Raw genomic sequence first — 23726 nt, forward strand, 5'->3', positions numbered from 1 at the left:
CTCCCCCACCCATCCCGGGCTACCTTGGCAATTATCCCCCTAATTGTGTGATGAATTAATAAAGAATGCATGAATGTGAAGTAACAATGACTTTATTGCCTCTGCAAGTGGTGCTCGAAGGGGGGAGGGGAGGGTGGGGTGGTTGGTTTACAGGGAAGTAGAGTGAACCGGGTGTGGGGGGGGGGGGCGGAGGGTTCATCAAGGAGAAACAAACAGAAGTTTCACACCGTAGCCTGGCCAGTCACAAAACTCGTTTTCAAAGCTTCTCTGATGCGCACTGCGCCCTGCTGTGCTCTTCTAACCGCCCTGGTGTCTGGCAGCGTGTAATCAGCGGCCAGGCGATTTGCCTCAACCTCCCACGCCGCCATAAATGTCTCCCCCTTACTCTCACAGATATTGTGGAGCGCACAGCAAGCAGCAATAACAATGGGGATATTCTTTTCGCTGAGGTCTGAGCGAGTCAGTAAACTGCGCCAGCGCGCTTTTAAACGTCCAAATGCACATTCCACCACCATTCGGCACTTGCTCAGCCTGTAGTTGAACAGGTCCTGACTACTGTCCAGGCTGCCTGTGTACGGCTTCATGAGCCATGGCATTAAGGGGCAGGCTGGGTCCCCAAGGATCACGATAGGCATTTCAACATCCCCAACGGTTATTTTCTGGTCCAGGAAGAAAGTCCCTTCCTCCAGCTTTCGAAACAGACCAGAGTGCCTGAAGACGCGAGCGTCATGTACCTTTCCCGGCCATCCCACGTTGATGTTGGTGAAACGTCCCTTGTGATCCACCAGGGCTTGCAGCACCATTGAAAAGTACCCCTTGCGGTTTATGTACTCGGTGGCTTGGTGCTTCGGTGACAAGATAGTGATATGGGTTCCGTCTATGGCCCCACCACAGTTTGGGAAACCCATTGCAGCAAAGCCATCCACTATGGCCTGCACGTTTCCCAGAGTCACTACCCTTGATATCACCAGGTCTTTCATTGCCCTGGCAACTTGGATCACAGCAGCCCCCACAGTAGATTTGCCCACTCCAAATTGATTCCCGACTGACCGGTAGCTGTCTGGCGTTGCAAGCTTCCACAGGGCTATCGCCACTCGCTTCTCAACTGTGAGGGCTGCTCTCATCCTGGTATTCTGGTGCTTCAGGGCAGGGGAAAGCAAGTCACAAAGTTCCATGAAAGTGCCCTTACGCATGCGAAAGTTTCGCAGCCACTGGGAATCGTCCCACACCTGCAGCACGATGCGGTCCCACCAGTCTGTGCTTGTTTCCCAGGCCCAGAACCGGCGTTCAACGGCATGAACCTGCCCCAGTAACACCATGATTTGCACATTGCTGGGGCCTGTGCCTTGTGAGAGGTCTATGTCCATGTCAATTTCCTCATCACTCTCGTCGCCGCTCTGCAATCGCCTCCTCGGCTGGTCCTGGTTTTGCTTTGGCATGTCCTGGGTCTGCATATACTCCAGGACAATGCGTGTGGTGTTCATAGTGCTCATAATTGCCGCGGTGATCTGAGCGGGCTCCATCCCAGTGCTATGGCGTCTGGTCTGAAAAAAGGCGTGAAACTAGTATCTGACGGACGGAGGGCGGGAGGGGCGAGTGACGACATGGCGTACAGGTACAGGGAATTAAAATCAACAAAGGTGGCTGTGCATCAGGGAGAAACACAAACAACTGTCACACAGAATGGCCCCTCCCAAAGATTGAACTCAAAACCCTGGGTTTAGCAGGCCGTTGATTTCACGGAGGGAGGGGGAAGCAAATGAATACAGAACAAATCTATTTTTTACATCTTAAGCTGGCAGACGACTGTGCAGCATGACTGATAGCCCTCGGCATCTTCTGGGTGCTTGGCAGAAAATACTGGGCGCTTGGCAGAAAATAGCATACTACGACTGATAGCCATCATCATCAAGACAATTCGATAGGACTGAGCATGTCTGCCCAGGTGCCCATGACTGACAGCCACTGCAGTACGATGACGACGGATACCAGTCGTAATATACCATCTTCTACCAAAAGGCAAGGGGCTGCTGCTGTGTGCAATGCAGCCCCACGTCTGCCACCACCCAGATCGCTGATGAAGGCTACCAGTCATACTGCACCGTCTACTGCCAAAAGGCAATTAGCTGCTGCTGTGTAGTAATGCAGTACCACGTCTGCCGGCACCCAGATGACATATGGTGACGGTGAGCTGAGCTGAGCGGGCTCCATGCTTGGCGTGGTATGTTGTCTGCACAGGTAACCCAGGTAAAAAAGGCGCGAATCGATTGTCTGCCGTTGCTCTGACGGAGGGGGAGGTGCCTGACGACATGTACCCAGAACCCCCCGCGACACTGTTTTGCATCATTCAGGCATTGGGATCTCAACCCAGTATTCCAATGGGCGGCGGAGACTGCGGGAACTGTGCGATAGCTACCCACAGTGCAACGCTCCGGAAGTCGACGCTAGCCTCGGTACTGTGGACGCGGTCTGCCGACTTAATGCACTTAGAGCATTTTATGTGGGGACACACACAATCGGCTGTATACAACCAATTTCTATAAAACCGGCTTCTATAAATTCGACCTAATTTTGTAGTGTAGACATACCCATAGACTCAGACTTTAAGGCAGAAGGGACAATCATAATCACCTAGTCTTACCTGCTGCACATTGCAGGCCACAGAACCTGACCCACCACCCACTCCTGTCCATAACATCTGGCTGAATTACTGAAGTCTTCAAATCATGATTTAAGGACTTCAAGTTACAATGAATCCATCATTTATACTTGCTTAAACCTGCAAGTGACCCATGCCCCATAGGAAAGCGGAAACCCCCAGGGACTTTGGCATTTCCTGACAAGTGCTGCACTTAGCAACTTCAATGTTAGCAGTTGAAGTGAAATTAAATATTTGATTAAAGCTAGCCAAACTGCTTTTAACACGGTTGTTGGGCTTTCATATTGATCCACTTTTAGTTAGCATCAGACTTTGCAGGAAGAAGTTAGTTAATCCCTTTTGGCTCACTGTGGTATGTGCAGCTCATTTTCTCATTTTGGACATATGAAAAGTCTGAGTAGCCCCTCTGGTCAGAGGGACCTAGGGTCTATGATGAGGATAAGTGGTCCTAAGGCAGAAACCCAGGGGAAGAGTTTTTCAATCTATACGGTGTACAGTGATCATTTTGGAACAGGGCAGAGGACGCTGACTGTTCACTCTCCTTGATACAAACCCTTTATGGAGTTAACCAGGTCCCGGTTATTTCTCAGAGTTTATTCTCATTTGAACCAGATACTCTAGAACAGATTTAGCAGTCTTAGCAGCTTGTCTACACGTGGGGTTTATTCCTGATTAACTCCATGTGTGGACACTTATTCCAGAATAAATAAGGAATTCCATGCGCAGAAAATATTTTATCCAGATCTTTCAGAAAATGTTAACCTGTAATGAGGGAACACTGAGGCAGATGAATAGCTACAACAAAAAATTATGCAACACACTTTCCAAAAAAATCAAGGGATTACCTTTATTTCAACAAATCAAACTTTGGTAAAACCTTTTGGAAACTAACTTTCAATTAGAGCAGTTCAAACATCCATATACACCATCCCTAATCAATATTCAGACACTGATGTATTCAAATACAAATTTCCAAAATCTATCACTACTCAAATCAATTGCATGAAGTCACAAACGTCACAATAAGAGTGAACAGACCACTAGTCAGATCAGAGTCAATAAATCTTATTTGATATATCAAGTACAAGCAACATTGAGAGAACTATCAAAGTGTGAATTCTGTCTCTTCAAGCTCACATGCAAGGAAGGTAGCCTAACTCTAGGTCTACACTTAAAATGCTACTACATTGATGGGAGGGATTCTCCACCTCCCAGAGAAGCAGTAGCTAGGTTGATGAAAGAATCCATCCATCAATCTAGCACTATCTACACCAGGAGTTAGGGGGGCTTAGTTACATCTCTGACAGGTGTGGATTTTTCACACCCTTGAGAGATAGCTATACCAATCTAACTTTTCAGTGTAGACCATCCCTTAGGTCATCTTAACTACACCGCTCAGGGGATTTTTCGCACCCTTGAGCAATGTTGCTGGGTCAAACTAATTTTCTAGAGTAGTAGGCTAGCCATCACCTACAGCCCCCAACTAAAACCTCTCCAGAGCATCATCAAGGATCTACAACCTATCCTGAAGGACAATCCCTCACTCTCACAGACCTTGGGAGACAGGCCAGTCCTTGTTTACAGACAGTCCCCCAACCTGAAGCAAATATTCACCAGCAACTACATACCACACAACAAAAACACTAACCCAGGAACCAATCCCTGCAACAAACCCCGTTGCCAAATCTGTCTGCATATCTATGCAAGGGACACCATCATAGGACCTAACCACATCAGCCACACCATCAGGGGCTCATTCACCTGCACATCTACCAATGTGATATATGCCATCATGTGCCAGCAATGCCCCTCTGCCATGCATATTGGCCCAACTGGACAATCTCTACGCAAAAGAATAAATGGACACAAATTAGACATCAAGAATTGTAACATTCAAAAACTAGTAGGAGAGCACTTCAATCTCCCTGGACACTCAACAACAGACTTAAAAGTGGCAATGCTTCAACAACAAAAAACTTCAAACACACACTTCAACGAGAAACTGCAGAACTGGAATTAATTTGCAAACTGAACACCATCAAATTAGGCCTGAATAAAGACTGGGATTGGATGAGTCACTACAAAAGTAATTTTCCCTCTCGTTATTCACCACTTCTTGTCAACTGTTGAGAATAGGCCACTTCTACCTTAATTGAATTGGCCTTGTTAGCACTGACCCCTCCACTTGGTAATGCAACTCTCATCTTTTCATGTGCTGTAATGTTTATACGGACGCTCCCCAGGTTACACAAACCCGACTTACAAAAATCCGCACTTACGGAAAAAGTTCCGTAAACTTGTAGTTAGTTCAGAACTAATTACATATGTGCAGTTCAAATTATTCTTTCCATTCAGCATGACCTTGAGTTCCTCCCACCTTTATTTTCACCTGCCTCTGTACTGCCTGTTCACCCCCTTTCCCTAGCTCAGTAATAAACAAACACTAGCCCTGTTTGGGATATCCTATTTTAACCTTCCATATTAAAAACTGACCACTTACCACATCTTCCTCTATCAACTAATATCTATTCCAGAACAGAACTTTACACCTCATTCCTTAGTTTCCTTTCAAAGTTACTTGGGGAAAAAATAAGCTTTGGTAGCAAGCAAATGCAAGAGGCTTGCTCTGGTCTCCCGATTTGAAAGAAGTTGCTCTGAGACAAAAATGGCAGGACTCTTAAGTATATGCCCTGCCCAGTGGCAGATTAGCCACTGGGCGAACACGACCCATGCCCAGGTGCCCGGGGCAAATGGGCGCCCCCGCGCCCAGACCCACTCCACCCAGCACTCCTGGCAGGGAGCAGGGTCAGGCTTCCCCTGTACCCCGGCAGGAGCACCAGGCGGGCGGGGCAAGCCCCTGTGCCCCAACCCTGTACCCCGGCAGGAGCGCCAGGCAGAGGGGCAGCAGGCCCCCGCGCCCTAACCCCTTTTCCCCCGTAGAAGTGCAGGGGAGGGACTGCAGTCAGAAGGGGTGGGGAGAGGCCACCACTTGCTCTGGTCCAGGCCCCACAAAAGCTTCATTCATCTCTGGCCCTACCTCTCCTATGAAAAAAACATCTTGGCAATAGCATGAAAGTATCCCATTGGTCAAGCTATGTCATTCACTATACCAGGAGGGCTTCCTTTCCATTTCTGTCCCTCTCTCTTTCAGTAGAGCTATTTGTTCATTTTTATTTGACTTAGGAGGGCAATTTTTATAGTCATGCCTTTTAATTTATTTTCATTTTGTTTTACAGAACCCGAAGCGTCTTGGCAAACGGGAACTTCGTAAATGTAGAGTGTAGAAACGTCTCAGCAGTCCTTCAATTATCCTATCACTGACATTGCAATGCTAATTTTTAAAAAATATATTTAAACACTACTTTTGTCTTGTAATAGAGGCAGGCTGACGCACTTTTCCAAACAACTATTTACATTTAGTTTTAATAAGATAAACCAACATCCTAGATTTAGCTCTTGCATTGGCACCATTAAAGCACGCCTATAGATTCAGTATTCCAGTTTCTGAAAAGCACTGATGCTGAAAAGCCCTTCCTACTATGAAGTGCCTTAGACCTGTGTAAGGCATTCTAACGTACATGGTATGCATCTTTGAAGTCTGCATGAAATTGGAAGTTACATGGCAAAGTTAGCTTATTCCAAGACCACATGTTAACCTTTAATTTTATTGAAATGACTAAAAACATCTGCCAGTGAGAAAATATAACTAATGCATGCACTGTAACTGAGGCCATCCACTAGAGGCCTCGTCTATATTAATGTTTGCCAGTATAGCTAGTGGAGTTAAATCAAAGGAGGCTGTAAATGGGGAAAACCCAGAGGACATGAAACAACAGAGATAAGATAGCCTAAGAAACACACCTTCAAAGCAGCTGGGCCATCAGTGGGGGAAGGAACTACCTGTATATCTCCATCCAGTCTAGAATGTTTACTCTTTCCAAGGCTGTAAGTCTGGGATAAAACAAGATCTAAAACCTAAAAGTCCTAGAAAAGGAAGAACTGGGGAGGCTAGCAACCCCATTCAGAGATTCAGACTTTTTCAGCCAGGGCTGTCTACTTCTCCCAACTGATGGAGTTAGCTGGGCAGAGAATGATTTACCAAGGTGTAAACATTACTCTTTTATGTAGGCCTGCTATTGTTTTTATTCTTTGCTCTAAGTGCTTTGTACCTATGAGGAATGAATAAATAAAGGTTACATTTACCCTATCTTAAGCCTTAAAACACTTAAAAAAATACAGCTGACGTGTATTTTTTTTTATTGAGAAAGGGTTTTCTGAGCTATATTTTGACCAACAAATTCAAAAATCAACAGTGCTGCAGTGATCATGCCAAACAGTTTAGTACACGCAGAACAAATTCTCTGAATTGCCGAAATCAGAGAACTGCTAGATTATGCCACAGCTTTTAATACTCTCAACCCTCCCTCCCTCTCCCCCAAAACACACCCCATGTACTACTTTAGTCCGTGTTCTTCCAATGTTTATGGATCTACCTGTCACTGGTCAAAACTCTTTCCATCAGATAGTATGAACGAAGAAGAGAAAGGGCTACTGTGCATTTCAAATGCTTGTTAAGAAAAAGAAAAATCCACCAGAACAGAAATTTAAACTAAAGGTGAACACACACTGAAATGTGGACACTACCCCCTATTAATGAAGAGGTTGGTGGGAGGGGTCAGCTCACAAGTATAAACAAACCTTTCAAAATCATCTTTATAGCTAGAAAAAAGTCTTTGCTTTTGACACCCACAAGTTAGTCCGTGACATTAGATACTAGATTTCCAGTACTATTCTCCACAGCTGAAATACAGCCATTACTGGGTGAAATTCAGAAGTAGCTATACAGCAATACAATACACAACAGTTTAGGGAAGGAGGAATAATGTATACATTTGCAACTGGAGTAAGAATTTAGAAATAAATCATTACCCAAATTAAAATTAGTCTATATTAGTGAAAGACACTAAGTGGCATGGATTGTCATTCGAAAGACTAACAAATTTTTAATCAAAGTGAAAGATGAAATATTTTAAGAATCATGGCACAGAAATTTAAACACCAAAAGCTGTCCATTAAACGGGTGTCACTGTCTGAGATTAGCTAACAGGGAAGCAACACTGAATGTAGAGGGGGAAAATAATTACATTTTTAAGAGCTAAGGAAATATATTTTCATGTTATTCAACAATACAGTAACTCCTCTATTTTACAAACAGCTGGTTGCAGTTTTAAGAAGACAACGTAACTAAGAATAAAACAATATTATGGTTTCAGCCATAAAATATGGAAGGAGGCAAATTATCATATGAATCATAAACCTACCAAATGGATCTCAGGAAAAAAAATACAGGCTAGTTCATTAATTACATCAGCTTTTCTACCAATGTAAAGTTAGCTTGAACAAATATTAGTGCAAGAAAGAATTTGGAATACTTTGTTGGTGTGCATATATTTATCCGTATCTGTATCCAATAACATGTACTGAAGTGATTCTAATACAAAATAAGAATGAGCTGCAAACAAATAATTGGGTTTTTTTTAAACTCATAGCTACATTGTCTTTACTCTTGGTTTAATTATGCAGACACTACATCAATTTGAAGTAAATAAATAGAACTGAAGAAAGTAAAGCCAAGACTCAGAGAAATTGGAAACCTATGTTATGTAATAGTTGGTTGAGATTTACAGCCATAATTGTAACTTATGAATATTTCACTTGCAGTTAACATTTTCACGTTAAGAAAATAAAAATGAATCTAATTTTCAAACTGAACAAAGATCCACTCGTCAGTGAGAATGCTGACTTCAATCTATAATTTAATCAAAATAAATGCAAAAAAAAAAATTACCTCAATCTTTCACTTAACGTAAGAACTAGTCCCACTGCAAAAAAGGAAAGCATGAAATACAAAAACATGCACTAAATCCTTACAATACGTGTTACAGTTATACCAAAGAAGAAATCTGTAACATAGCGAAGCAAAGTACAAGAAGCTGTAATCCACTGAAAACTGCAAAGCGGAGTTTGAAGAGGCATAATTTTGCAAATACACCTCTACCCCGAGGTAACGTGACCTGATATAACACGAATTCGGATATAACGCGGTAAAGCAGTACTCTGGGGGGGCGGGGCTGTGCACTCCAGTGGATCAAAGCAAGTTTGATATAACGCGGTTTCACCTATAACACGGTAGGAATTTTTGGCTCCCGAGGACAGCGTTCTATCGAGGTAGAGGTGTAATTATACCACAAATGGGATTTTAAAAACAACAGCTTTAGTTTAGTATCAAAATATAAAGTTGTCTGCTTATCTAGATATTTTGAATTTAAACATTAGTAAGCTAATGAGATATTAGAGATGTTGCTGCTGAATTTATGGCCGTGTTACGGGGGCATTCAATTTAAGGAGATTTGTTTAAAATTATTTACTAACCTGGAATTTAGTAAAACACTTTCTGAATGTCTCCCATTGTGGACTGTGAAAGTCAGTTTTACTGTCAGGTTCTCAAAGCTGCAATATTTGGGATGCAAACATCGCAGCAGAGTGTTTAGTTCAAAACAAATCAATAGTTTTATTGCATTTTTAAAAATAGTTTCATTAAAACATTTTTCATCTGAATTTTGTAAAAAACTATCAAATTTGAATTGTGAATGTTAAGCATGTTAAAAATTTCACTAGCAAAAGTGTTCAATAATAAAGAACAAAAGCATCATTTTAACAGTTAATGTTGAGTACACCCAATATACTGAAGAAATGCAAATTTTCAAAGTATTAAACAGATCTTTCACAATTTGCATTAAAATCCCTCTAGTTTCTAGCCAAGCAGGAATGATGCTGCTAAGTTTGTATGCAGTGCTGATTTTAATGCTGAAAAAGTAGTTTTCTTCTCATCTCAACTCTAAAGAATTCCTCAACCTCATCTCAGAATCTCACACAAAGTTTCCTTCTATAAATTAATTTTTTCTATAAATTCACACAATAGGATTATCACTTGGCATGCAAGTAAGGATTATCACTTTTGGATGTTGGTTTCACTAACAAATAATTCTGTTCTCAGTTAACATTTGTTTTACGTCAATGCTGATTAGAATGCCAACAATATTAATTAAATTTGTGAAATTCCATCATGTTCAAACTAAATCCATTACAACAATATGTTAGAAAAGGAAACAGACAGTAGAGTTTGTTTCAGACTACAGAATTGCTTCTTGGGCACATTCCACCATCTCACTATGGTTCATGTCCGACAAATGTTGATAGATAGATATCCGTTGCTGACACAGTGGGCGCCTGCAGTAGTTAAATTGGAAACTACTACAAGGTACCATAGTAAGTGTACATACAGAGAATACTAGAGAGCATTTATAAAGGGTGCTACCTTTAGCAATTCTAGTGCTAGACAGCAGAACAGCTGCTTCTATCTAATACTAAGGGTAAGTCTACACTACGAAATTACTCCAATTTTCCAGAAGTCGATTTTTGGGAACAGATTGTATAAAGTCGAGTGCATGTGTCCACACTAAGCACATTAATTCGGCGGTGTGCGTCCACAGTACCGTGGCAAGTGTCAACATTCCGAGCGGTGCACTGTGGGTAGCTATCCCACAGTTCCCGCAGTCCCCGCTGCCCATTGGAATTCTGGGTTGAGCTCCCAACGCCTGATGGGGCCAAAAATTTGTCGCAGGTGGTTAATGGTAAATGTCGTCAGTCAACCCTCCCTCCGTGAAAGCAATGGCAGACAATCATTTCATGCCCTTTTCCCTGGACTGCCCGAGCAGACGCCATAGCACGGCAAGCATGGAGCCCCGTTCAGCTCACCGCAGCAGTTATGAGCATTGTAAACACCTCGCGCATTATCGTGCAGTTTATGCAGAACCAGAACCTGCAAAACCTGGTGAGGAGGCGACGGCAGTGCAGTGACGAGAGTGATGAGGACATGGACACAGACTTCTCTCAAAGCGCGGGGCCCGGCAATGTGGACATCATGGTGTTAATGGGGCAGGTTCTAGCCGTGGAACGCTGATTCTGGGCCCGGGAAACAAGCACCGACTCGTGGGACCGCATAGTGTTGCGGGTCTGGGATGATTCCCAGTGGCTCCGAAACTTTCGCATGCGTAAGGGTACTTTCATGGAACTTTGTGACTTGCTTTCCCCGGCCCTCAACTGCAAGAATACCAAGATGAGAGCAGCCCTCACAGTTCACAAGCGAGTGGCAATAGCCCTGTGGAAGCTTGCAACGCCAGACAGCTATCGGTCAGTCGGGAATCAATTTGGAGTGGGCAAATCTACTGTGGGGGTTGCTGTCATGCAAGTAGCCAACGCAATCACTGAGCTGCTGCTATCAAGGGTAGTGACTCTGGCAAATGTGCAGGTCATAGTAGATGGCTTTGCTGCAATGGGATTCCCTAACTGTGGTGGGGTGAGAGACAGAACCCATACCCCTATCTTGGGACCGGACAACCAAGGCAGCCAGTACATAAACAGTAAGGGGTACTTTTCAATGGTGCTGCAAGCACTGGTGGATCACAAGGGACGTTTCACCAACATCAACGTGGGATGGTCGGGAAAGGTTCATGGCGCTCGCGTCTTCAGGAACTCTGGTCTGTTTAAACGGCTGCAGGAAGGGATTTACTTCCCAGACCAGAAAATAACCGTTGGGGATGTTGAAATGCCTATAGTTATCCTTGGGGACCCAGACTACCCCTTAATGCCATGACTCATGAAGCCGTACACAGGCACCCTGGACAGTAGTAAGGAGCAGTTCAACTATAGGCTGAGCAAGTGCAGAATGGTGGTAGAGTGTGCATTTGGATGTTTGAAGGGTCGCTGGCGCAGTTTACTGACTCGCTCAGACCTCAGCGAAACCAATATTCCCATTGTTATTGCTGCTTGCTGTGTGCTCCACAATCTCTGTGAGAGTAAGGGGGAAGACGTTTATGGTGGGGTGGGAGGTTGAGGCAAATCGCCTGGCCGCTGATTACGCGCAGCCGGACACCAGGGCGATTAGAAGAGCACATCAGGAAGCGCTGCGCATCAGAGAAGCTTTGAAAACCAGTTTCATGACTGGCCAGGGTACCGTGTGACAGTTCTATTTGTTTCTCCTTGATGAAAACCCGCACCCTTGGTTGACGAATTCCCTGTAAACCAACCATCCTCCCCTCTTCTATCACAGCTTGGAAATAAAGTCACTATTATTTAAAAACCATGTATTCTTTATTAATTGTTTATAAAAATAGGGAGATAACTCACAAGGTAGCCCGGGTGGGGTGTGGGAGGAGGGAAGGAAAAGGCTTCAAAACTTGTTGAATGATAGCCTTCTGTCCACTGGGGTGGAGTGGTTGGGAGCCCGGAGCCTCGCCTCCCCCTCCCCCACCACACACATTCTTGGGCATCTGGGTGAGGCGGCTATGGAACTTGGGGAGGAGGGAGGGTGGTTAAACAGGGGCTGCAGCGGCAGTCTCTCCAGCTGACATTCCTGAACCTCCACCAGACGCCGTATCATGTCCATTTGTTCCCGCAGTAGCCCCAGAGTTGCATCCTGCCTCCTCTGATCTTCCTGTCACCACCTCTCCTCACGTTCACTGGCCGCTTTCCTGTCCTGTGCTATTGTGTCTCTCCACACTTTCTGCTGAGCTCTTTCAGTGCAGGACGCCTGCATGAGCTCAGAGAACATTTCATCGCGGGTGCATTTTTTTCGCCGCCTTATCTGAGATAGCCTTTGGGATAGAGGAGGGAGGCTTGAAACATTTGCAGCTGCAGGAGGAAAAAAAGGGAGAGAAGTATTTAAAAAGATACATTTTACAGAACAATGGGTATACTCTTTCACGGTGAACACCACTATTCACATTACATAGCACATGTGATTTCGGTACAAAGTCATTTTTTGCATCTTATATTGAGTGCCTGCGGCTTTGGTGTTCGAGATCAAACGCGCCAGGCAACAGAATTTGGCTTGCAGGCGGCCATGGTAAGCCATAGTCTTTCGGCTTCTGCAACCTTCATAACAGCAGCACCCTCCTTTCCCATACCAAGCAAAGTCCGTTGAGTTGTCCATTTAGGGCTGCGGTTTTCATGTTAACATGCAGCAGCAGAAACCAAACTAGCCCACCCCAATCCTTTTCTCTGGGATGACCACTTTAACCCTCCCCCCACTGCACCGCATGGCTGGTATCAGGGAAGATCCCAGCTAGCCAAACGCGAACAGCTCAGCGTGAAGCCCCCTTCCCGCATCCTTTTCTCTGCAATGATCGCTTTAACCCTCCCCCAACCGTGTGGCTGGTATCAGGGAAGATCCCTGCTAGCCAAACGCGAACAGCTCAGCACCAATGGGCCCCCACCCCCACCGCTTGGCTAACTGCAGGGAGGATTTCTTTTCAGCCACAGGCAAACAGCTCAGTAGGAACAGCCACCTATGAATGTCCCCTTAATTAAATTCCCATATTTCAAAAAGGTTACCATGAACGATATCACTCTCCTGAGGATAACACAGAGATAAAGAATGGATGTTGCTTGAATGCCAGTAAACACCGGGACCATACGCTGCCAGGCTTTGTTATGCAATGATACCAGATTACTTGCTACTAGGGTGACGTGGTAAAGTGTCCTACCATGGAGGATGGAATAAAGCTGCTCTCCCCAGAAACCTTCTGCAAAGGCTTTTGGAGTACCTCCAGGAGAGCTTCATGGAGATGTCCCTGGAGGATTTCCACTCCATCCCCAGACACGTTAACAGATTTTTCCAGTAGCTGTACTGGCCACGAATGCATCCCAAGTCCTCAGGGCAAATTAATAATTAAAAAACGCTTGCTTTTAAACCATGTTTTGTATTTACAAAGGTACACTCACCAGAGGTCCCTTCTATGGCTTCATAGTCCGGGATACCGCCTTGGGAGGGTATTTCAGTCAGGGTGAGAAAAAGATCCTAGCTGTCGGGGAGAACGATGTGCTCTCCTCAACCTCGTCCTCCTCCTCATCCTCCCCGTCCGCAAAATCCTCAGGCATGGCAACTGAGAGTACCCGATCATCGGAGTCCACGGACAGGGTGGTGTAGTGGTGGTGGCCCCCCTCTAGAATTGCCTACAGCTCAGCATAGAAGCGGCATGTCTGTGGCTCTCTCCCGGAGCATCCGTTTGATTCTTTGGTTTTCTGGTACGCTTATCTCAGCACCTTAAGTTTCACGCAGCACTGTGTTGAGTCCCTGTTGTGGCCTCTGTCCATCATGGCCTTGGAGATTTTTTCAAATGTTTTGGCATTCCGTCTTTTGGAACGGAGTTCTGATAGCACGGATTCGTCTCCCCATACAGCGATCAGATCCAGTACCTCCCGTATGGTCCATGCTGGAGCTCTTTTTCGATTCTGGGACTGCATGGTCACCTGTGCTGATCAGCTCTCCACGCTGGGCAAACACGAAATGAAATTCAAAAGTTCGCGGGGCTTTTCCTGTCTACCTGGCCAGTGCATCCGAGTTCAGATTGCTGTCCAGAGCGGTCACAATGGTGCACTGTGGGATAGCTCCTGGAGGCCAATACCAAATTGCGTCCACATAAACCCTTATTGAAACCGGCAATGTCGATTTCAGCGCTACTCCCCTCGTCAGGGAGGAGTACAAAAATCGATTTTAAGAGCTCTTTATATCGACAAAAATGGCTTCGTTGTGTGGATGGGTGCAGGGTTAATTCGATTTAATGCTGCTAAATTCGACCTAAACTCGTACTGTAGACCAGGCCCAAGAGTTCCTGGGGGAGAATAACTGAACACTTTTCTTTTGGTGAGGAGGAAGCACATGCAAGCAAAAGGGGAGAAAATTACAATAAGTTCTACAAAAAGTTCGGTCCAAAAAATCAATGCCACCAGAAAATCTAAATCCAGTATCGGAAAGTGAAAGATTTATGGAAGAGTCGGATCATCTGAATTTAAATTCAAGATGGAATCCTCTTTTTTTATGTTTTGACCTTTCTGTGTCATTTGCAAGACAATGACCCATCTCAACACATTTCTCATATGAATCACAGAATCAAAACCACAGGAGTCAGAGATTGAGGACACCTATTAAGTCTTCTACTCCATCTTCCAGCCACTGCAGCATTGTTCCCTCCAGGACATATTCTAATGCTTTGTCCTAGAAACTGAGGGGCTGAGTTATTTTTTTGGTGTAGAAGGACCAGTTATTTCATGCCTTAGATTCCTACAAGCTGTCATTTTCCTTAAAAAAGAAATATTTTGATCAGGTTTAAACATATAATGGTCCATTCAGACATTACTCAGCAAAAGAACTTTAGAGAGGGTTAGTCAAAGGTAGTTTAATTGTACATTTTACTATGTTTGTTATATCAGTTTGTGAAAAGCTTAATAAAATTAAATCCAAAAAGAAGCACATGAATTACTTCAAACTGATTGCCCTATTGCTCACCTGGACTTCCAATACCCAATCTGTTGCAAGCATCTTGTAACATGAATTTTCTGTTAACACAGACTTGAGTACGACATTAAGGTCTTGGCTACACTGGCGCTGTACAGCGCTGCAACTTGCTGCGCTCAGGGGTGTGAAAACGCCCCCCACCCCGAGCGCAGCGCTGTAAAGTGCCAGTGTAATCAGCGCCTGCAGCGCTGCACGCTCGCTCGCAGCGCTGCAAGCTACTCCCCTCGGAGAGGCGGAGTACTTACAGTGCTGCGAGACAGCTCTCGCAGTGCGACTACACTCACGCTTCACAGCGCTGCCGCAGCAGCGCTGTGAATTGCCAAGTGTAGCCAAGGCCTAATAATAATTATACTAAAACTGTTCTGAGATTAAAAAGGTGGTAATTGCTGACCAACCACTAGTCATAATATAGAGCAAACAGAAAAGTATGCACTGAGACACTGTCTCCAAGATCCACTTCTATAAATGTCAGAGTATGCCAATCAATATTCAACAAATACCATAACACCACTTTACATACAATGTCAATCACTATCACAAAAATGCACTACAGATTCCAGCAGAGTTGCTTGCTTGAATTATGTTCTAAAACACACACAGAACCTGTGAAATAGCAAGAGAAAGCAACTAAAACAACAATTTGATGCCAAGTTAACTTTGGCTATCATTTCTTTTTCTTATGCTGTACTGCAGCCACGCATTCAGCTACATTTAGCTAAACATTCATTGCTTAGATATTTCTTTCAAATCCAATGCAAGGGTGACCCTTAACTTTTAAAGACCTCCCTGTGCTATGCCAGCAAGGTATTAGTCCCAAATTATTACTTTTCTTAAAGAAGAAACTTGAGTTGGCAGGAAACTGGAGTGAGTGCATAAGAATGGATATATTAAATCATTCTTAAAACACAAAGCAATGTTAGCAAGCTACCACAGAAGAGGAGGTTCCTACTATAACACAGACAGAATAGTTTGCTTTTTTGAACACCTGGCCACTTAAATCTATTGTAGCAAGGTAAAAGGGGATGTTATTCTTAAATTGGAACTATTTGGAAATGGTAAACAATGTAACATCTGTTACTGAACTACAAGGGGACTTCCAAGATTCCTAACAAGCACGTATACACGTTATATTAGACCGAGTACATGTATACAGAGTTCCTGCACAATTTAAACAAATTTAAGACTACTACATTGGGACAAGTTTATCTGACCTTGTTAGGATTCATACATAAATTGACTTAAGACTGCCAATAAAAGATCAAGTTTTTAAAGAAATATGAAGCATACAAATACTACCAAAATGTGTGCATAACATTTTATACGCAGATTGAATTCTCAAGTTTTTTAGTAGCTTAACACCTCAAAACTCTCCCAGCATTTCACTCATATCACTTGATAAATCTTATTGATAATCTTATTGATGATCTTCACCATGGAGTTTTTATAAAATGCAACCTTTAAGATGGGAAGGAACAGAAAAGCAATTTAATGTTGGATAAACCGTATCTTTTGCAATATTTGTCATTTAAAGTATTGTTACTTTGTGCTCCAAATGTAAAATCTCTAAACAAGCTAATTAAAATTAAATTGAAGCCTTTAATTATCATACAAATGAGAAACAGTTCTCAGAGTCAGAAGCTGGAGATGGAAATGGTCTATTAGGTTGTTTAGTCCAACCCACAAAAGAATGTGGGGAACCTTTCTTGTGCAGCACAAGATATTAAGGTTAATGACAGCCCTATTAAAATTCAGACCATGTTGTAGCTCAAAATTGCATGACTATTGAACAAGGTCAGTTGGTGAGGCAACAGAAATCTGAAGATACCTGGCATAAACATAGCAAGTGTTCTACAGATGAAATAAGATGCAGAAACTAAAAAGAAGCTGAGAACTGATGCAAGCTAAAGACAACAGTTGCACAACCAAATAACCCACTGGTGATTTGAACAAAAAAGCCACAGTTCTTGTACCCTGATAATGGCAAGACTAGATGTTCCTGAAGAAGTCCAGGGAAAGCTAGGAAGAGTGATATAAAGCTAGCATCATATAGGAATCCAGAAAGGAAGATGGAAGAATAGCTTGAAAAAAGTCACAATACTGTAATTATCTAGATTTGCACAATAATCAGCTATCATAATTCGCCTTCAGAAATCTCTCAATGAACTATAAACTGGGAAGGCCAAGAGGACTTCATATTTTTAGTCTGCGTCACAGGATCACCTGAAGCTGGTAAAGTACCATAACATCACCAAAGCAAAAAAGGAAAAGAATCTACCCGAGAACAAAATAACAAAAAACAACAGTTATTGCCTAATTAAAACTAACCAACTCATTTGCTGCTGTATTTCAAGAAGGTTGATCTTATGTTTAAGGCACTGGACTAGGACTCATGAAATAGGTTCTATTCCCAGCTCTTCCACAGACTTCCTGTATGACACTGAGCAAGCCACTTAATCTCTGTGCCTCTTTATCTTTAAAATGGAAAAAATACTTCCTTTCTCCCCCATTGTCTATTAAAAATTTAAGCTGTCCCACACTGAGAATGTCTGTGTGTTTGTGCGGTGCCCAGCAAGATTTTATTAATTGTATTACTGTGCCACCTAGGAACTGAACTGACACATGCATGGTATGAAATTACAATCAACTGCTTAGTCTATCAACTTCAGTTAATATAATAATATTACTGCTTTGATAGAAGGATGCCCCTAACAAATGGCTAAATAGTATCGTAAGAACATGGTGGGAAGGAATAGGAGGATTTATTAGGGACATACCTATCAGTCCAGGTGCATCTTTTGGGGGCCTGATTGTATGCATTGAGGTGAAGGCAGAGAGCTGAGCTATTCAAAGTCTACATGCTGCACTTTGGCTACATAACCAGGTGATTTCAGGAATGGATGCTGATGGTCATAGGTTTTGATGTCAATACAGATATATTCGTAGTGCAGAAGTTTCTTCTTGAACTTAATAATCTCATGTCTTAGAAGTGAGCTGGAAAGCCTTATTACTGTAGGACAGCCTTGTAAAATCCAACTCCCCTAGTTGACCTGAGCTAGTCTTTTTTTGACTGAAGTAAAAATCTCAATTTTCATTACAATCAACATGGTAAAGCTTGGCTAGCAGATTTGTGCCTAGATTAGTAAACGTATTATAGTTCTGCAAGTCAGGTATGTGGAGTAGAGTTCCTCACAGGCCAGATATTAATTCTTGAGCCTCTCAAACCTTATGGTTACAGGGAATAGGGTAGATACGGGGTAATTCAAAGAGTGATTGTAGGGACAAGATAAGAGGTACAAGAAATTCAGGTGGGATCTAAGCCATTAATTTCTGCAGAATGTAAGTATTCATTTTAAAAGACATGTTCTGACTCCCCCCCCCCTTTACAGTTGCAAAGAAAATATTCCAAATGTTGTTTTCCCCCATGTCAGTAAACATTCAGCTCCAGTGCAGCTGCTGCCTCTCCTACCTTGTCAAACACCAGCAAAGTAAAACTGAGAACTATAGTCTGTTTCACTGCTCAGTCAACTGGGCAGAGGTCAAATTGACCAAAAAACCCCAAGTTAACTTGACTCTGCTGCAAGGAACAGCTATGCCAGGTAGAGACAGGAACTGGAAATATTCATAGGCCAAGGGAGGAGTAGAGCAGCAGAAACCCCAGTGACTTGGACCCATGAAGAGGCTTCAATGTTGAGGGACCAGGAAAGAAAGAATAAAATCTTTCATCCTTCTGGCAACCAGAGGTAGGCTTTTGTTGGAAAATTCAAAACATAAAGCACCTTCTAGCCAACGATTTGTATGAAAGATGATGCCCCTGTACACAGTACAATTATCACATAAATCCCAATAACCTCTCCTTTAACAGTAGCTGTTTATGGTGAGAGAGTTGCTCCTGGGGACTCTGGTGAAGCTCACCACCCTCTCATTTGTATTGGCCTCTGAAAAGTAGCTGAATTCACCTGTTGAATATGGGGGAGTTTCAGTTACTCAGAGTACACATGCTTCTCATGCCCTCTCTCTGATGTTGTGCATTGATCAGTGGGCCCAGCAGAAGCCCAAGGGGGATCCCCTAGTTACTTGCAATTCAGTGGTCCCATGATTCCCTATGTATAGAAACTAAGGGGCTAGACAAGCATTTGAGCAGTTTGGCTACTTGCAATCCAGATGTTTTACCATACCCCAGGGATGGGTGGAAAATGTTCAAGATGTCCCTATCAGGCTCCCAGAGGAATCTCTCCTGCCCCACCCCATCCCCAGACTCTCAGTCCCTTCAGCCCCCAGAGGGGACCTTTCCTGCCCTCCCTCGTGGTACTCAGTCCCCACGGTCCCTGGAGGGAACCTCTCCTGCCCCCTCACAATACTTTCAGTCCCCTTGGCCCACAGGGGAAGGGGTGGGGGGGGGGCAGAGGGAAAGAGACACGACTCTCCTACCCTACAGGGGAACCTCTCCAGGCCCCCACCCCACCCGGGTACTCACAGACCTCACGGCTTCCGGGGGGAACCTCTCCCACACACACACCCTGTACTCACAGACCCCATGGCTCCCGGGGGGAACCTCTTCTGCTTCCCCCATACTCACAGTCCCTACAGCCTACGGGGGAACATCTCCTGCCCCCCACGTACTCAAAGAACCCCCACGTACTCACAGACCCCACGGCTCCTGGGGGGGGAACCTCTCCCATCACCACCACCAGTACTCTCAGACCCCACGGCTCCCAGGAGGGAACCTCTCCCCCCTTCACCGCCGGTACTCACAGACCCCATAGCTCCTAGGGGGGGGGAACTGCTCCAGTCCCCCACTTCCCCAGTACTCACAGACCCCACGGCTCCCATGGGAACCTCTGACAGTTGCCCCCATTACTCTCAGACCCCAAGTCCCCAGGGGGAACCTATCCAGTGCCCTCTATCCCCCCCCAGCTCCACCCCCCCGCATACTCACAGACCCCACGGCTCCCGGGGGAGAAAACTTCTCTCCCCCCCTCCCCGATACTCACAGACCCCACGGCTCCCGGGGGGGAACCTCTCTTCCCCCACCCCCGATACTCACAGACCCCACGGCTCCCGGGGGAACCTCTGCCACACACACCCCGGTACTCACAGACCCCCCGGCTCCCCGCACAGACCCCAGGGCTCCCCGGGGAACCTCTGCCACATACACCCCGGTACTCACAGTCCAGGTGCTTCTTCTTGGGGCCCATGACCTCGTGGGTCGTGGCTTTGCAGACGGTCTTGGAGACGGCCGAGCCGGTCACGCTGTGCTGCGCCGCCGTGATGCGGTCGGTGAGGCTCTGGCCGGACATGGTGCTGCGGCGCCGGGCTGGGACAGGACGGGACGGGACAGGGGGACGGACCCGCTCAGACACGTCGCTCTGCCCCGCCGCGGGCAGCTGCGCTACGCTCCGCCCCCGGGGACGGCCCTGTCACCCGGGCAGCGACCCCTCCTCCTGCCCCCCGCCCCCGCCCTTCGCTCCTTCCGCTCGGCCGGGGTCGGGGGACACACGCTCACTGGGCGCCGCAGGAAAATGGCGGCCGCACAGCGCCTCCTCGGATCGTTCCGGGCCGCCCGAATCACGTGACTAATCCCCCCTCGCGGCCCGGCCCCGCCCCGCACGGGTCACGTAGCTCACTCTGCTCCTCCTCCGCCCACATCACGTGACGCTCCTCCCTCCTGGCGCCACAAGGGGAAAGCTGGCACAGAAGGTCACGTGGTGCTGTGCCGCCTTGCCTGTGTCCCAGGCGGTGCCCCGGTGCCAGCCCTCGCAGTGCCAAGGGCTGATGATGCTGTCCAGGACTCCTGGGTTCAATCACCAGCGCTGCCCCGATTGGCTGGGACCTTGGACAGGTCCCTCAGTGTTGCGATGCCGCAGTTTGCAGAAGCGGGGTGTCAGCGCGGTCCCATGTCTGCCAGCGTGCCCCTGGCCGCGGTGGGAGGCAGGGTCAGCCCTTGCTGCGCTGGTGGGGACTTGCCAGGGGCCTGTCTGAATTCATCCCGCGGGCTCCGTCTGCAGCGCCCAGCACTTCTGATCACAAAATGCCCCTCCCGCCGCCGAGAAGCTACAGGAGGGAACGTAAGTGCCAACCCCACAGGCCCGCAAATGTTGTTCTTCCACTCCCAGAACTGCTTCCTGAAGCGTTCTTCCAGGTTGGGTCGGTGCTGCACCTCATCCACAGGAAGCCGCTAGGCTGGGGCGTTGATTGGTAAAGTAAACACCGAATGAAAGGGCAGCAGCGTGTAGATATGATGCTCTCAGCTCAATTTCTCTTTTCCAGGTTGTGTAAAAGTCCTCTTGATGCCAAATGGAGATCTGCACCAGGCTGAAAGATAGCTGGCAAATGCTGAACCCAAGCAAGACTAAAGCTGTGCAGGTAGGTAGAAGGAAACACTTTAAAAGAACTTGCCTCCTCTGCCGTGCCCCCAACAACTTCAAGAGAAACTCTACGACCTCATCCCCCACGAACCACCCCACGGACATTCTACATACTTCCCAAGGTACACAAACAAGGGAACCCAGGCAGACCCAATGTATTTGGCCACAGCACTCTTATTGAAGACTGCCAGGACTTGTAGACACCATCCTCAAACTAGTCACCATACAAAGCACCAGTTTCTTCCAGGACACAACTGACTACCTCCGGAAACTCCACAACATTAACAGTCTCCCTCAGAACACCATCCTTGCCACCATGGATGTCACCTCCCTATGCACCATCCCTTACAATGACAGAACAAGTGCCTGCCTTAAATAGCTAAAAGACAATGGACAATATTCAGATATCCATCCCAAACACATCCATTTCATCCTCACCCATAAGAATTTTATGTTCAACAACAAACACTTTGTCCAATCCGTGGGAACAGCTGGGTGTAGTAGGATAGCTCCCCAATATTCCAGCCTCTTCATAGGACACCTTGAAGAAGAATTTCTGGACAAGTGTACCATGAAACCAATGATATAAATGTGCTACATCAGTAATATTTTCATCCTCTGGACAGATGACCTAAACTCCTTCAGATTTCCACCACAACTTCAACAACCACAACCCATCCATCAAACTCTCCCTCTCCCACACTAGCATCAACTTCCTGGACATCATGATCAGCTTCAACAATGGAATCCTACTGACATCAAAACCAAGAAACCCATGGAGTTCCATGCTCATCTTCACAGATTTAGTAACTACCCAGACACACCAACTGTGCAACTTGCCACCATTCAATGCACTCTTTGTTGTGTAGTTTTGGCATTGCATAGTGGGGCAGAAACAGCTCACACAGGGGTAACTGGGAGCAAGGGGTCAACTTCTTGTAATGCAATGTTCTCCATCCCATAATATCTCTATCTATAATTTTTGTGCCTCTTTTCAATTTCCCATAAACCCACACAGGACTTGTTGGTGTCTGCAATCTGTGATAGAAACATGGAGCCTGCACAGCTCTGCACTATTGTCATGAACATTGTAAGCACAGGACACATGATCCTCTGGTATTGGCAGAGCCGCAGGGAACATGACAATTTCCTGTTGGTCAATTTGCTGTGGGATGTAGTGAGAACCAATTCAAGGTTGTTGTTGCTGTTCATGGAGCAGGATGGAGTGCTGCTTCTGGCTGAGATACAAGCACTGCCTGGTGAAATTGTATTGTAATGCAGGTTTGGATGTGCAAGGCCACATTCCTGGATCTGTCTGCCGCGCTTGCCCCAGCCATCCAACGCAGGTATACCAAACTGAGAGCTGCACTGACAGCGGAGAAGCAAGTGGCAATCACACTGGAAACTTGCAATGCCGGATTGCTACAGCTCAGTGTAATTGGGAGTGGGACAATCCACTGTGGGGACCGCTGTCATGCAAGTGTGCAGGGCTCTTAATCGTCTCCTGCTATGCAGGACTATGACTTTCTGCAATGTGCAGGACAAAGTGGATGACTTTGCAGCTATGGGGTTCTCAAACTGCAGTGGGGCAATAGAAAGCATGCACATCCCTACTTTGGCCCTAGAGCATATCAACAGAAAAGGGTACTTTTTCATGATTCTGCAAGAGCTGGTGGACCACCACCACTGATATCAGTGTGGGCTGGTCAGGGAAGATGCATGATGCCCTCATTTTTAAGAACACAGGACTCTTCAGAAAGCTACAAGCAAGGAACTTCTTTCCCAACCAACGGATCATCACTGGCAATATTGAAATACCAATAATGATCCTGGGGGGATCCAGCCTACTCCTTACTCCCCTGGCTCATGAAGCCGTATGCCGGCCACCTTGGCAGCAGCAAGGAAAGATTCAACTACAGGCTCAGATGCAGAATGACAGTTGAATATGCTTTTTGGTTGACTGAAAGGTTGCTGGCATTGTTTACTCACCAGATGGGGTCTCAGTGCAAAAAATATACCAAGGAGAAAACTTGCTGAAGGGTTGGAGGTGGGACGGCTGTGTGCTGAGTTTGAACAGCCAGACACAAGGGCTATCAGATTAGCTCAGTGAGGAGTGATATGGCTTAGGGAAGCTTTGAAAGAGCACTATAATAGCAAGCCACAATAATGTGCTATGGTGCACGGTGCTCAGCCTGCTGCTGCAGTTTGAGGATCTGTTAGGAATCTTGTGGTGCTTTCTGCATATCTATACATGTATCACTGGCAGTGCTCCTATTACTGTTGG

The 23726-nt window shown here is 45.7% G+C and overlaps 1 protein-coding gene across 13 annotated transcripts in view; it reads right to left on the reverse strand.

Moving 5' to 3' along the window:
- PICALM (phosphatidylinositol binding clathrin assembly protein) overlaps positions 1-20628 on the reverse strand; it is a 120614-nt gene extending 99986 nt beyond the window's left edge. For all 13 annotated transcript variants that reach the window (XM_024194610.2, XM_024194600.2, XM_024194599.2 and 10 more), the window contains exon 1: positions 20245-20628. In XM_024194610.2, the coding sequence (XP_024050378.1) occupies positions 20245-20374 (130 nt within the window). In that variant the 5' untranslated portion in view covers positions 20375-20628. The remainder of the gene's footprint in view (positions 1-20244) is intronic.
- Between the last annotated feature and the right edge of the window lie 3098 nt (positions 20629-23726).

Source organism: Terrapene carolina, unplaced genomic scaffold (assembly GCF_002925995.2).
Source record: "Terrapene carolina triunguis isolate 2854851 unplaced genomic scaffold, T_m_triunguis-2.0 Scaffold97, whole genome shotgun sequence".
Classification (NCBI taxonomy): domain Eukaryota; kingdom Metazoa; phylum Chordata; order Testudines; family Emydidae; genus Terrapene; species Terrapene triunguis.